At 41.6% G+C, this 14,688-nt stretch overlaps 1 protein-coding gene across 1 annotated transcript in view; it reads left to right on the top strand.

Moving 5' to 3' along the window:
- The window catches only part of RELN (reelin), a gene marked incomplete at its 5' end in the record, with an annotated part of 296,306 nt that overhangs the window by 229,348 nt on the left and 52,270 nt on the right, over positions 1–14,688 (top strand). The window contains 8 exons of the mRNA XM_082479306.1: positions 392–549; positions 1,467–1,674; positions 7,183–7,259; positions 8,800–8,958; positions 10,915–11,103; positions 11,337–11,610; positions 13,006–13,146; positions 13,242–13,419. Of these exons, the coding sequence (XP_082335432.1) occupies positions 392–549; positions 1,467–1,674; positions 7,183–7,259; positions 8,800–8,958; positions 10,915–11,103; positions 11,337–11,610; positions 13,006–13,146; positions 13,242–13,419 (1,384 nt within the window). The remainder of the gene's footprint in view (positions 1–391; positions 550–1,466; positions 1,675–7,182; positions 7,260–8,799; positions 8,959–10,914; positions 11,104–11,336; positions 11,611–13,005; positions 13,147–13,241; positions 13,420–14,688) is intronic.

Here is a 14,688-nt window from a genome sequence, read left to right as displayed (position 1 = left end):
TCTTTTCCTAAGTATTGTAAGAAATGAAGTTCTGGGATTTTTATATGTAATTAGCAGTTCAGGTTGACCTGAGTAGTGAAGGGCATCTTCAGAGTCATGTCTAATCATTCACTCTTGTTGAGAAAACCATGTTTCTGTTCTTTGCATCACACTGGTGGATACAGGCCAGAGAAATAGAAGTAGTCAAAATACATCCAAAAACTATGGAAAAAATATCCTTAAGTGAAGCTGCAGAAAATGTAGGATGTCAGAAATATTTTCCAGGCATCCATTTGCATCTTATTTGCAAATGGCTAATTTAGGAAAAGCTCCTTTTAATCTTAAACAAGGAGCAGTAGATATTGAAGCCGGGAATAGTAATACTGCGCCCTTCATCATTGTTTCTCTACAGTAAGACTCGATTCCGCTGGATCCAGGAGAGCAGCTCCCACAAGAGCGTGCCTCCTTTTGGCTTAGACGGCGTTTACATTTCCGAGCCCTGCCCCAACTACTGCAACGGTCACGGGGACTGCGTCTCGGGGGTCTGCTTCTGTGACTTGGGCTACACAGGTAAGACAGCCCTTCCTAGGTGGGATTACAGTAACCACTGGCTGAGTTAAGACTGTAAATCCAGCATCTTGGTTTTCCTCTCCAATATTCCGGAAAAATGTATGGTGACATAAATTTCATGGGCTGCCAGCAAGAATCTCTTCATTCTGATAAAATTCAGCACAGGCAAAACAGAGCAGCTGAAGGCAGCGGACACCAGTGATGTTTCTGGCAACTACAATCTTTTGAACATCACCATCTGTATGAATGGGAAGGGACTAGCGATAAAAGAGAAAACAAAATAAAATATTATAAACTAAAAAGTCTGCTTAAAAGCCTTTGGATCATCTTCAAAAGAATTGCTGCTGGTTTTGAGTCCCCTGGCCATCAGATGGCATGGGACCAGGAGGGAACATATGTTCTGACAGGCCCTTCTGTGGAAAATTCTGCTCACTTGTAGTGTCAGGGGCTTTTACGCTGAAATACAAAAAAAAAAACCCCGACACCCAACACCCCCCCCCCCCCAAAAAAAACAGTGATTGACACAACCAGTTGCACACTGCACTCTTTTCAACCCTCTATGACAACAAAGCAATAAGCTAACATCTTTTGTTCAATGTTTTTTTTTTTAAAGAAACAAAAGGATAATGTTTTTGTTAGATAAAATGCCTTATCAACATAAAGCATGGCTGGTTGTCACCTCGTGAAATAAGCCATCTTAGAGTTTAGAGGAAGAGGTCTTATTCTGCCTACGAAAATTTGTAAAGCCAGTTTAAAAAGGCGCAATCCTCTCGTTGGGGCATTTTCTTAGAAAAGCCCGGTTATTTCTCATATGTGGATGCAACAGAACCGTCTGCCAATATGTACTGTATCTGACCTTTACTCTGTTCAGCACAGTTTCACCAAAGCATCTCCCATATATTTTTTTTTTCTTGAAGCATCGCATGGAACCTGTGTGTCTAATGTGCCTAATCACAGTGAGATGTTCGACAGGTTTGAGAGGAAGCTAAGCCCTCTCTGGTACAAGATAACAGGAGGTCAGGTTGGGACAGGCTGTGGCGTGCTCAGCGATGGAAGATCTCTGTACTTCAGTGGACCTGGCAAAAGGGAGGCGAGGACTGTTCCCCTGGACACCACAAATATCAGGTCAATCCTCAGTGCTGCTTCTCACTATTGTCTGTGTATTCATGTTGTCTCCTCTCAGCTATTGCAAGTGTAGATATGAGAAGGTGAGAAATGTTTTTCGGGTAATAGCAACCTGTACAAGAAATCTTAAAGGCAGAGAAATTACTTTTCTGTTCATTCTGGTTTACTATTTCCTTTTCTTGAGAGAGAATACTTAGGTTAGAAACAGTGGAATACCAGCATAAAAAAGATACAAACTCTTTATCCTTCTGAGAAGACAGTTTGTGTTGTATTCTAGTTGGACAGGCAGAAGACATGGTCTTGAGACTGCACAAAACCTAAGACTCTGCCCATAACTGGACAGAAAAACTCCTTTTCCCCGGACTGCATTGAATTGCAGGCAGCTGATGGTGTAGCAATGAGCTGTTGTTTACTTGCCAGATGTTGTGAATTAGTGCGTTTGTCAGAAGTGTTAAAAAAATGGAATGTGAATTGTTTCTGTGTAGCCAAGAGGCTAACAAGCTTTCACCTCTCTCCCTGCTCCCACTGCATCCTGCTCCGATGGTAGTAATTATCCTTTTTCTCACAAATTGTCTCACTGATTAATGTAATTAGGATAAACAAAGGGCTGTTAATTCAAACCATTATTTAGCCCAGAGTTTGCTGCTGCATTGTCCAGAGGAGAATTTGTCAGACGCGCAGGGGATGGAGGAAAGACAGGTGGTGCTGTGCTGCTCCGTGCTGGGGAGCAGCTAAGGATGTCCCCAAAGCCGTAGCACCTGCGATTCTCCTCTGACAAAGATGTGAATTATTTATATCATTATGTGAATTACTTAATAATTAAATTAATTAATTGTTTGACAAATAGGCCTTGGACAAGTACATGTTTGCACTAGAACTCTGGGAAGATCTGAGCACTTCTTTTCTCTTCCACCGTCTTTTTAAATCTCATGTTATTAATCCCGTGAAGCATAATATTGGAAGTAACCACATCATCGAGAAGTCTGTATTCAAATGGTACTTTTGAGTTATTCCTTCTTTCCTGGAGAAATCTTTTTATAAAAGAAAAGGATTTTCTTTGGCTTTAAGATTACTTTGAAGCCACTTTTAATGCCAGATATTCATATTTATAGCTTTCCATTTTTATAGAGTTTGAACCATTTAAAAAGCCAAAACCAGGTGTAAAATACTGAGCAATGCTCTTTCTTGACTTTTTTAATCTATCGCTGTTACCGTTTTGCATGCAAACATGGTCATCTGATGTCTCAAAACTGCCCCAAGAATGTAAATAGCCAGAGGGACCATAGAGCATTTAAGATCCCTCTTCTGAGCACATGCTCACCGTGTGAGCTGGTCTCCTGCTGCAACTGATCGTTTTGTCAAAATAAACCAACACCGAACTTTTTTATAAGCATCACAGTGGAGCAGCTTAACTTCATTGAGCAAGTCAAGTTTGATGCCACAACCCTGGGCTGTTTGCTAGACAGAACAAAAGCACTGGTTGCCTCAAACACAAATGGGACTAACATTGATTTTTCAGTTTCTTCAGCCACACATGTGCTCAAGGGTAGGATCCATCCTTGGACTCCTTGGAACATGGGCTCCTTAGCCTACAGCAGTTACCCCGGGCTGCTTTGACGCTCAAAGGAAAGAAACAGCTACTTCAAAATGGCAACACAACTCATTGTAAAATAGGGTTAGCAAAGTCCAGTGCTTTGTCTTCTGGAAGCATGTATTTTTGTCATTAAATATAAGGGAATCTGGGTTGATCATGTAAGACTTAGACATCCAGCCTTCAGACACCTTGCTTAGAATAGGTGTAATATTTGAGACCATCTGTAACATTAACTGGGTCTTTTTTCCTAGAGGCAAAAGCAGACAAAGTTTGTGTGAGTGTGAAGGGTTAACCGAAAGACCCATACTCTAAAAAGAAAATAATTCCTCAGCCTAGAATTTTTTTCCATTATTGGAGCTAAAACTAATGTCACTTGAAAGAGGAGATTAGAGGGAAGCACTTTTTCCCATTTTGGTATTACTTTTTGCATTCAGTAATTCTTTGCATAGAATTCAGTTATCTTCTTAGGGGTCATCTTAGCCCCTGCACAGTTATCTTTTATTTGTGTGGGGGTTTTTTGGTTGGGGGGTTTTGGTGACTGAGTAAACAGCAGGAAAGTATGCCTTGAAAGACATACCGTTAGATATGTGGATTGAGGGTTGTGAATGGGAAGGCTGAAACTCCTGCAGTAGTTTTTTAAGCTTCTTATTTTTCAGGTTAATAGCATTTTCCCAGACCTTTTAAGATCTTGTTTCATTAAATCAGGCATGGAAGAGCAAAAAATTGAAAAATATTGCAAGACATTAAAGTTTTATTTTCATTCTGAATTCCTGCAGACCTACCTATGCATATTCCCTATCATCTTGCTTCAGTCACAGCTTTTTGAATGTGAAGTGTAAATTTTATGTAAGGAATGTAAAGATTTTTTTGTTCTTTTTTTGTAAGAAGTACAAAGACCCTTTTTTGCCTTCGCCCTTCTCTTCCCAGAGGAGTGGGGTCCCGGGAGGCTCGGTGCTCCCGGTTCGCTCTGCTCCGAAGAGGCTGAGATTTGCCGGCCCCAGATGCCTGGTGCTGCTCAGGGAAGCAGCCCAACAGGGCACCGCCAAACTCAGGAGTCATGCTAAGAGCATTTAAAACTAAAGCTTGCTCCCTGAAGCCACTGATCATAAGCAAGCGCTCGATGTTTAGCATATACATTAAGTGCTGTCATAACCTTAGCTTTGTTTGTCCTATTGCCTCCTTATTCCTTTATATGATTGGCTACACTTTTTTCACAGACATTAGGAGAATGTCCCATAACCCTAAGAAAGCTGCAAGTGTCAAAACTCATTTCACCCAGACCATTTTTTGCCCTACACTTCAGAAACCCCCTGGAGCCTCTCCATCCCTTCCCATCTGCATGGCCCAGTGCACCAAAGGCACAATTTCACCAGCAATATTTCCATCCTCCCGACTGACAGTAGGATACCTGGACGCATTTTGGTTACTGATGAGCTACTGCCTCCCGTTTTGATGGCCAGTCCCTTATGACACTCTTCGCTATCTGTTCAGTGAGAGCATTTACACACAGTGCCTACCTGGCAGCTAGATAAAATCCATGGAATATATATATATATATATATATTTTTTTTTTTTCCAAGCGGTGACATCTGGCTTGTTAGCTGACTTGGCTCCCGTCTGCATTCCAGACTCTGTTGCTAATGACTGTGCAACCATCCCAGAGAGCTGTTCTGGGTCAAACGCTTGCAGATCAGATGGGCTGATTCACCCTTCTGCAGAAAGGTGGATTTTTGGTCTTTTGTTTCTGCTTTTTACCGATCTTTACATTGGGCAAGCATAAAAGAGAATTTCATCATAGAACTGTAAATCTTTTCACCTCTGAGACTGCTGTCTAGCGTTTTATTGCCTGAATACCGTCTCAGACAACAGAGCTGCAGCAAACAATAGGACCTACCTGGCTAAAGAGTGTAATACTGTCAGCCTGTCTGTTCTTGAGCTGTCTATGGGGTTCTATTATGAATGAGGCAGATTAGTATATTCTGGCTTGTCCTATTCCCTACGGATGTACAAAATATCTCACATAGGAGATACCGATTTCAGTAACAGAATGAGAGTGGGGTTGGTTTTAGAATCAGAAGAGGATCATGACAATGTATATGTAGCAGTGGGTGAGGGAAATCAGAGTCCTAGCTGCATTGAGCTGGCTCTGGCTGTAGTCCTATGGCTTGTCTGTGATTTTACTGATGTCACTACAAATTAGGACCAAATCCCCTGAAATGAAAAGACTTACCCTTGTGGGGAGCTATTTGAGTGACAAATCAAGCCTTTTTTCTTCACACAGAGACATAAATTCACCTTGAAAATTAGTATTTAAAATAAAGAAATTATCTACAAGCAGTATAATTAATGAAATATATATATATATATTCCGTGGGTTTTATTTAGCTGCCAGTTATGCACTGTGTGCAAATGCTCTCACTGAACAGATAGTGAAGAGTGTCATAAGAGACAGGCAATCAAAGCAGTAGAATTAAGGAAGCCTTGTTTCTTTCTTTTCTCCTCCAAAACCTCTGCTTGGCAATGACTCCATCTCTCCCTATGCGCCCCATGAAGACACACCCAGCACATGGGACTAGACTTGCTTCCCAAAAACATCACCTCAGCTACTGCTCCGATAGTCATAACACAACAGGCAGGCATCATCCTAAGTCAAAAACTGGATAGGAAACAACGAGAATGACATCGCCAATTTTTGGCATGCAAAAGCTCAGAATGGGGACAAGTCAGGAGCTGTTTCGGGTGTGCAATGCAGACAACCTGTGAAGAAGGCGTAGATGAGGGGGCAATGGCATTCTCAGCTGTCTCAATGCTCTTTACATTAGTTATGACCAGATAAGGTGGAGACAACTGTTGGAGACATGCAATGAAATTTGGTGAGTGAGCAGCAGGACATTAATTAAAACAAATTGCTGCTCTATAGCACAATAGTATATACCTCAGAGGAAATGCAAACTACTCTGGCACCACAAAGTCGCAATTAAAAATATCAGTTCAGTAAGGGTACCAGGGCATCACTGTAGGTTGGGAAAAAAAAAATTGACAATGTTTTGGAGCACAAGGATGGGATAGTTACTAATTAAAATGTAGCTAGATAGGGATGTTCAAGGCTTAGCCAAAGTTCTGTCAATAAAACCAGCGACACTCTCTCAAAGGGATGTTGCAGCTTTAGAAGGTTTACAGAAAATGGTTATGGGAAAGAATCAAGGACATGAAAAACTTTCATGCAGAGAGACAGATGAAAATATTGCCATGGTTTGCTGCGGAAAGGAGGAGGAAAAGATAGGGAAGTGATAAAAGCACTGACTACAGGGAAGGTTGCAAGAAAGGCAGACCAGGAACTTTTTTCCCCCCATCTCATGACATGAGAACAAGAGGATTTTTAAGGCAATTAAAGTGCGTAAGTTCAAAATCAAAAGGTCTACTTCACAAAATGTCCCATGAACTTTTTTCACTGAAAATTGTTTACATCCAGAATTTAAGGACCAAAACCAGATTGGTGGTTTAGTGAGGATATAATAATTTTATTAAAACTCTCATATTGCATTTTAAAGCTTAAACCAATTTCCAGTTGCAAGAGACCAAGGTAGTAAGATCTGCTGTAAGGAGCACATTTGCCTACTTTGGAGGTTTTGGATCTTTGTGTGAAAGAAGGATCTGCTAAAATCTGCTACTCAGTTCAACAATACATTTATTAGGCACAGGATCGATAAACCACCTCACCTTCTTCTGTCTTGGGTCTGCCACTGTTTACTATGGCAATGCTTGATTTCACTGGGAGCAGTACCTGATCAATAAGCCTGGAATAATGATCTAACTGAAAATGCCACATTAGTTAAGAGAGGAGAGTTATCCTGACTGATCTCGTGCTATCAGAAGATAATTACACTTCTCTTCTACCCTGACTTTTTTAACAGGCTAGTTCAATTTTATGTACAAATTGGAAGCAAGGCTATTGGTAACTCCTGCAACAGACCAAGAGCCAGGAATGAAGGTAAAGTCTCTTTTCCGTATAATAAGCTTTTTGTGGTTTGGGTCTTCTAAAGTGTTTTTGTCTTTTACTGGCTTTGCAAAATCAAAAAGATTGTTTTATTTTTAACATAAATCAATCACCTCTTCAATGTTCATAAATGGTGAAGAAAACTACTTACTTTTGTTCTACATCTGTATTTATACTTATTTCCACCAAACCTAAAGGTGATCTATCAATCAGAGTAAATTTGTTGAAGCTGTGATGGTTTAAGACATTTACAAGACGAGGTGTAATAGCTTTTACTAGAGTACTTGATAGTGTTGGAAAACAGGTAAATTTAGAAGTACAGAAGACTTTTTGCAGGTCTGAAATAAAAGGAATAAAATTCAAGTTCATGATAAAGTGGGCAACCTCTGTTTCTGACCCGAGGTAGAGTTGTGTGCCTGAAAACATTTGCAGCTTCTCAACCGCACCAGTGGGTGTAACAAAAGATTGCCTTCCAACCTTCAAGCTCATGCATGATTTACCTGAAATGCAAAATTATTAAGCTGCAACTGAAAATATATTTAGTCTAAAGAAATTAATCTCTCCCAGCTGTCTTCTCTCTTATTTTCCGCACGTGCTTGGAGTTATTGGGGTGGGGGCCTGATATTTCTGTTTGGGAAGGATCAGCAGAGCTTTGGGAGCAGATTCCCCGTGTAAAGTGCATGAAGACGGATCACTGGCATCTAGCAGATGAGAAAACTTCATTTTCCTCTCAGTATAAATCATTTAACCTCAGTGGACTGTTTCCTGATATATGGCATTTACATTTACATACTCAGAACTGCCATCTCTCCGCACAGATTACACTGTGGGTTTGATTTTCCTCTCATTTGCACCAGTATAAGACACAAGAAAATCCGTTATCTTTGAACATACTCCAGTATAAAAGAGTTTTAAGAGAAGAAATATACATAAGAAGTGCTTCTTTCTTGTATTATCCCCTGTGATAAGCTCATAAGTGACTTCACAATGCTGCTATGTCCTGGTATTTGCCATAATGTGTGTAAGAAATGTGTGTAAGAAATGAAGACTATTTTAAATTATCTAGGTATTACAATAATTAACTTTTAAGGATGCTGTGAGCTTGCATAGGTGGCATGAACATCGTGAACTACCCATATTGGGAGCCCAGCTATCAGAATTACAATACAGTGTCCCACACAAAGTGCGAGGATACCCGATGTGAAATAAACACCGACTATATTAAGAAAGTCACATTATTCCTATGGCTTCTGTGGTACAATCACTAGTTTTCCTGAGGTTGCACAAGATTTGATCCCTTGAGTTTGGTGAGCCCAAGCAAGATAACGTGTGGCAGCTGGTGAGCCCACATCACCTCTGCAGTAGGACTTTGTCCAGAAAATGCTCCTGGACCAGGAGATGCCAAAAGGGTAGGGGAGATGCCAAACGTGGCGTCCACTGGACGGGGGTTGGCAGCTCCTCAGTACAGGCTGAAGACTTGCCCCCCTTTGCTCTATACACTCAGACTAACTGCCTTTCTTAATTTTAAATACAGGGCTTGTCGTTCAATACACAAATGATAACGGCATCACCTGGCATTTGCTGCGAGAGCTGGACTTCATGTCGTACCTGGAACCCCAGGTTGTTTCGATAGACTTACCTCGGGAGGCCAAAACCCCTGCCACCGCTTTCCGCTGGTGGCAGCCGCAACACGGTGAGCAACGCCACCCTAAAAATTCATTAAGCAGCTTTACACAACCCACATGTCAACGCATCTCACGTGCTGCAGAAACCTCAGCTTACCAAAAATACAGCGTGGGGAACAGTTTGGGTGCTGTAAGAGAACATTTAGGCTTTCCTCAGTCACACTGCAGACATTATTTTCTTTTGTAGCACCACGCAGAATAGTGGGCTTAAGAGTAAAATTGTTTAAGACCTAATTTTAAACCAAAGATGCTGAAAGGTAACAGAGAGGAGAGGAAAAGAATATTACACAGAAAAGCCTGAATAAGCTTAGATGATTTACTTGAGTATAAAGTGACCTGGGATGCAAAATGGCCTACACAATTTAATTCATTTTTTGTCTGTTATGGAAAGGGATGCATAACCTGGCCTTGAATCTGCCTACCTGGCGGCTCCCATCTCCCTGTTTTAATATCTCCACACTCCAGAACAGGACTCCTGTCCCCTGCCGTTTCTCGTGTCCCAGCGCCCTGCTCCCCTGCCTTCTGCTGCACCTCCAGAGCCCTCTCAGCCTCTTCCCACATCCTCAGCTGAAAGTAAACCCCTGGCTCTGACTCATACCTGCAGCCCCTGTGAGAGCTCCCGCCTTGCGAAGGGCACGTTACCGCAACAGAAAGTGTCCTCATTCAGTGTCTCACCTTAGTGCAAGGCAGCAGCTCCTGGATCCCTGCAGGAAATATAAGGTGATATGCAGAAATATAGCAAAGTATGTCTTAACAGCAATTCCCTGGGGAGAAAAGCACACAGCTTACATTCAGGCAATTATGGTATGCAGCTTCTTGGTCATCATTTGTCATTTTGATGGGTCTTTTTATTTGTAAATTTTCTTACAATAACTGCGCTGGAGTTAATTGTCCGCAGTAGGCAAGCGAGTAGACAGGGTGTGAGGGATGTGATTTACTTAAGAAGCCAGTTCATTTCGGGAAAACGCTGGGCAGGAACCGGTGCACCACAGACCATCGTTCTGCCACGACCATTTGCACTGGTGAGTGGTGTGGTGTCAGACCTGTTGCTCCCTACATGTGTCCTGCTGGTGGCCGCTTGCTCTGGGGGCACCTGGATGACATCTGTCCCTGCTCAGAGCGGTCACTCTAAGAGTACCTGATGGCAGTCCTGTGGCTCCCAGTAAGAGGGAGAGTTTATGACTGGAGGTTGAAATACCACCTTCCATACCAGCGCCCATAGGTGACAACCAATCCTCATTACAGATCTTAGCTCCTTCATAAATTGCCCTTTGTCTGCCATAACTCAGTGCGGAGTGGCCCTATCAGCCATGACACATGTTCCTCATAGTGGCAAGACAAAAGTCCTGGCACATCACTGTGAGCTCACCATCTATTGTCAAGACTTCCCTTCTTCCCCTGTAAGGACAATGATTGTACAGTAAGATGGTGTTTCCAGCATGCTGGTAGGAAGGTGAGTTGAAATGAAGGGCTGGAGAAATGAGCTGGAGGGAATGGTGAACTGACATGCCTGTAGGCTGGAGAGCAAGAGAAGAGAGGCTTCCAGGAAGGAGAAGCTGAAGAGCAGTTCTGTGAATATCATCTATATCAAGAGCCTTCAGAATTTTCATTTGTGTACTCTCCTCTTCCATACAAAAGGTACTTTGGGAACTAGACAGAGGCCTTTCTGATTTAGTGTGGGGAATGGCAGGAAGGTCATGACCCACAAAATGAAAATCCCCAATCTAGGGGCTCGGGGAGTGTCTCATTCAAATGCAGGGAGAGCGTATGATGATGAAGGCACTGAAGCTTGAGAAATGAAGAGGGAAATACCTGTGTTTATTTGAAACAGAAACACACTCTGTAGTCTTGTTTAACAGGGCTCAGTCTATGTGACTGAGCACTGCTCACAGGGTGAACGCAGGATGTGAGCATAAAAAATAACTAACAGGGATCCACTAACCTGCCTGTTCGGATTTTTCTAGGGAAGCATTCAGCTCAGTGGGCTTTGGATGATGTCCTTATAGGGATGAATGACAGCTCTCAGACTGGCTTCCAGGATAAATTTGATGGAACTGTGGATTTACAAGCAAGCTGGTACAGAATACAAGGAGGTCAAGTAGACATCGACTGCCTGTCTATGGATACAGCTCTGATGTTCAGTGAAAACATTGGTATGTGTCAGCAAACATTGCTACATTTGTATGCACCCATTTTATAAATTATGTATGGGTCAAGTTTTTACAAGATGGGAGGTATAGGCAGATTCAAGTGTACAATAATCTGCGGGGAAGAGAAGGCTGAAAAAAAAGAAGGTAAAAATACAGAAAACAAATATGAATGACAGTACTGAAAGCATATGAATAAGGTACACTTTTTCTTTCTTTTGTTTGTTCTCTTTTCCTAGGAAAACCTCGTTATGCCGAGACTTGGGACTTCCATGTATCAGCCTCCACTTTCTTGCAGTTTGAGCTGAGCATGGGTTGCAGCAAGCCATACAGCAATTCCCATAGCATTCACCTGCAGTATTCTTTAAACAACGGGAGAGACTGGCGGCTGGTGACAGAGGAGTGCGTCCCTCCAACCATCGGCTGTCAGCACTACACCGAGAGCTCCATCTACACTTCAGAAAGATTCCAAAACTGGAAGAGAATTACAGTCTACCTTCCACCCGCAACCAAGTGAGCGCTGTTTTTCTGGCTGTTTGATATAGATTTTGCTGATTTAATTTGAGCAAACATCCCCCATCTTGGGAATTTTCTGCATGTCTTTTAAATTATTAAATACGTGTTGTCACGCCATAGGAATTTTAAATTTCACTTCAAAATATTTCATCAGATATAATGTGAATGGCAGGAACTTAAAGGAAGCAACAGCTTTGGATGAGTGAATTCTTAAGTCTTGCCTATAATCTATGACAGCAAGAACAGGAGTGCTAAACCAAGCTTTTCTAACATTTACCCTTCTTTTCATATAAAAGTATTTTCTGTCATTGCATATAAGTTGTCATCCAACATTTAGGCATGTTAGTCATGGCATTCAGCAAGTCAAAAGGCGTGTTAGTGTACGTGACCGCGAGGAGAGTTCTGCCTGTCTCCCAGTGATATCACATTGTCATAAATGGACGTGGCAGATACACTGGCGTCCGTCTCCCTGAATAAAACGACGCTCTAGCTTAGAAATAACAGACAACGATAATATTGCTTACCATTATTCTGAATAGTTCCGTAATTTTTCAAAGCACCCTATGCATTACCTCTGTAAATTTCATCACCCAGAAAATACAGTGGTAAAAATGGACACACAGTAAATGAACTGAGACTGGGGTTCACATCTTGGTTTCTAATTCCATAGTTCGCTCCAGAGGACCATGCATCTTCTTCCAAAGAATATTCTTCACAAATATAATATCTCGATCCTGTCAGTCTGAGGGCAATTCTCTGGGCCTTCTTCCAGGATCAGCTCCACAGCACATTTCCTGCCTGAACAAATACAAGATGATCTAACCCATAGCATCTTGACAGACTTTTTCTCTGAAATACTTTCCTCATCTGAGGATAACAAGGCTGTCAGCAATTACAGCAGTGTGTATGCATGTGCGTGTGTGTACATATATAGCCATACACTGGTATACATATATATACAAATATATGTAATCATTGCTTTTTCTTTACACAACACTTAGTATAAATGAACGTTCGTTGCTTCTTGATTTACTGAAGTAATTATATTGTCTCAACTCTGCTAGCAACACATGGAGCTGGTGAATGCTGATGTAGCTAATAGTTTCTGCTCAACTGCTTTGGTGACCAGCAAGAGTCGCAGCAATGTTGACTTTCTCAGTTTTCACTTTGAGCACTTTCCTTTAGAGTCTGCTGGAATTTTGCCTAAAAACTAAGCTGAGAAATTGAAACTTCCAGTTTCAGCTGGAATATGAATCTTTTCTAAATACAGTGTCGTGCTTACTAATATGCTTTTCTTCTCCTGAAGTCTATAGGATTTTCTCCAATTATTATTTAGCGCTTTGTGGAGCAGACATTTTGACGCCTGAAGTACATTCACTCTGTTTTTTCTAGCTCTCCCAGAACGCGGTTCCGATGGATTCAGTACAACTATGCTTCTGGTGTTGATTCTTGGGCTATTGATAACGTGGTCCTGGCGACAGGGTGCCCCTGGATGTGCTCAGGCCACGGCATCTGTGACGCAGGTCGTTGTGTGTAAGTAGCAACCTGCTTAACATGCTTCATAGAAAGGATGTTTTGCTTTATCTAGGCCAGATGGATAACACTTTTTCCTCCCAATTTGTTGCTAGGTGTGACAGAGGCTTTGGTGGTCCGTACTGTGTCCCTGTCATTCCTCTGCCGTCTGTCCTGAAGGATGATTTCAATGGTAACTTGCATCCAGACCTTTGGCCTGAGGTCTACGGTGCTGAGAGGGGAAACCTGAATGGTGACACCATCAAGTCTGGAACAGCTCTCATTTTTAAAGGGGTCAGAGATTACTTACATTGAAAAAAGTAATAAAGAACGGCAAAGTTAAAAACAGAAAGTATTTTTTTTGTTGTTTCCCCCCATATGTTTATGTCAAAGTCTGGAAGCTAGAATTTGACATCTTTATTTTTATTGTATTTTTCTGCCCTAAATGTGCACCGTGTTTGTCACAGTTGTTTTTTCTGAACAAATGGGTTTCATCTGGTTTTTGGCTATTACTTTCTTTTGTGGTATAAATTTGTCCTTAACCGTTGAAGGAAAAGAATGAAACTCTGTGGCTGAGATTCTTGAGGCCAAGTGAGTGGTTTGGAAATATGGAACACATTACAATCAATGGTGTTTGTGTCTTGAAATCCCCTGATTGGCTTTTGAGCATTTTGGATAATACAAATTAGTCAGCACTGTAGTCTATGTAATCAATGTTTATGTAGTTAGCCTGTGTTTTATTTCATTCTATTGTTTTTAAGTTTTCTAGCTCTTTAAGGATTTTTTGTTGTTGTTAATTGCAGGTTAAAAAAGGCCAGGAAATATCATATTTTCTGAACTTCTCAGTTCTTCCACAAAACACATAAATAGATAGAGTTTTGTTCACATAAGCACACAAATTTTAGGCTCACACCTAAGTATTTATTTGATACTGTGAATTCAGGTGCCCCAAAGGAGCAAATTTTAGTAACTTTGGGTGTAGGAATGATTTCTTTAGAAACAGTTCTTTGCAAAACCTTGACTCCAGTTCAACCTCTTTAGATCATCTAAATTACAAATCACAGGATGTAAATTGTCTAAAACTTGGATTGGTTGTTCCTGCAGGTTGTTCCCCTGGGGGAAGGGGTCTGAGAAAGAGGGAAGCTCTGAGAGGTGGTTTGCTGGATCTCTGCAGAACGGTGACCAGCTCTGGCCCCAGGATCCGCACAACATTGAGCTCATCTGTAGAGATGGACAGGACCTTAGGGGTCACTATGAGGTTTCCTGTCTGCTCCCTTTCCATACAGCTCTAAGTCAAGAAGTTGCCCCAGAAGAGGTTATTTGTACAAAATATTTTTTGAGGCACAGAAAAAACACTCCTAGAGAGGATTCGTCCTGCCTGGAAATTAGGGTGCTTGGCTACTATACAACTTGCCAAAAAAATGAGTAAACTAGCTTGGACTCAAGGTCTGTGCTTGCAGATCAGATCACATCCCAGTGGTTCAGAGCATGAACTGAATGAGCTGTAATTGTGTCTGTACCTGATCACGTAGCTGTGCCTCTGGTGGTGACACACACCCATAT

Source organism: Vanellus vanellus (assembly GCF_965231255.1).
Source record: "Vanellus vanellus genome assembly, chromosome: 1".
NCBI lineage: Eukaryota > Metazoa > Chordata > Aves > Charadriiformes > Charadriidae > Vanellus > Vanellus vanellus.
The sequence above is the reverse complement of the archived record's forward strand: the minus strand, read 5'-3'. Positions and strand labels throughout refer to the sequence as shown.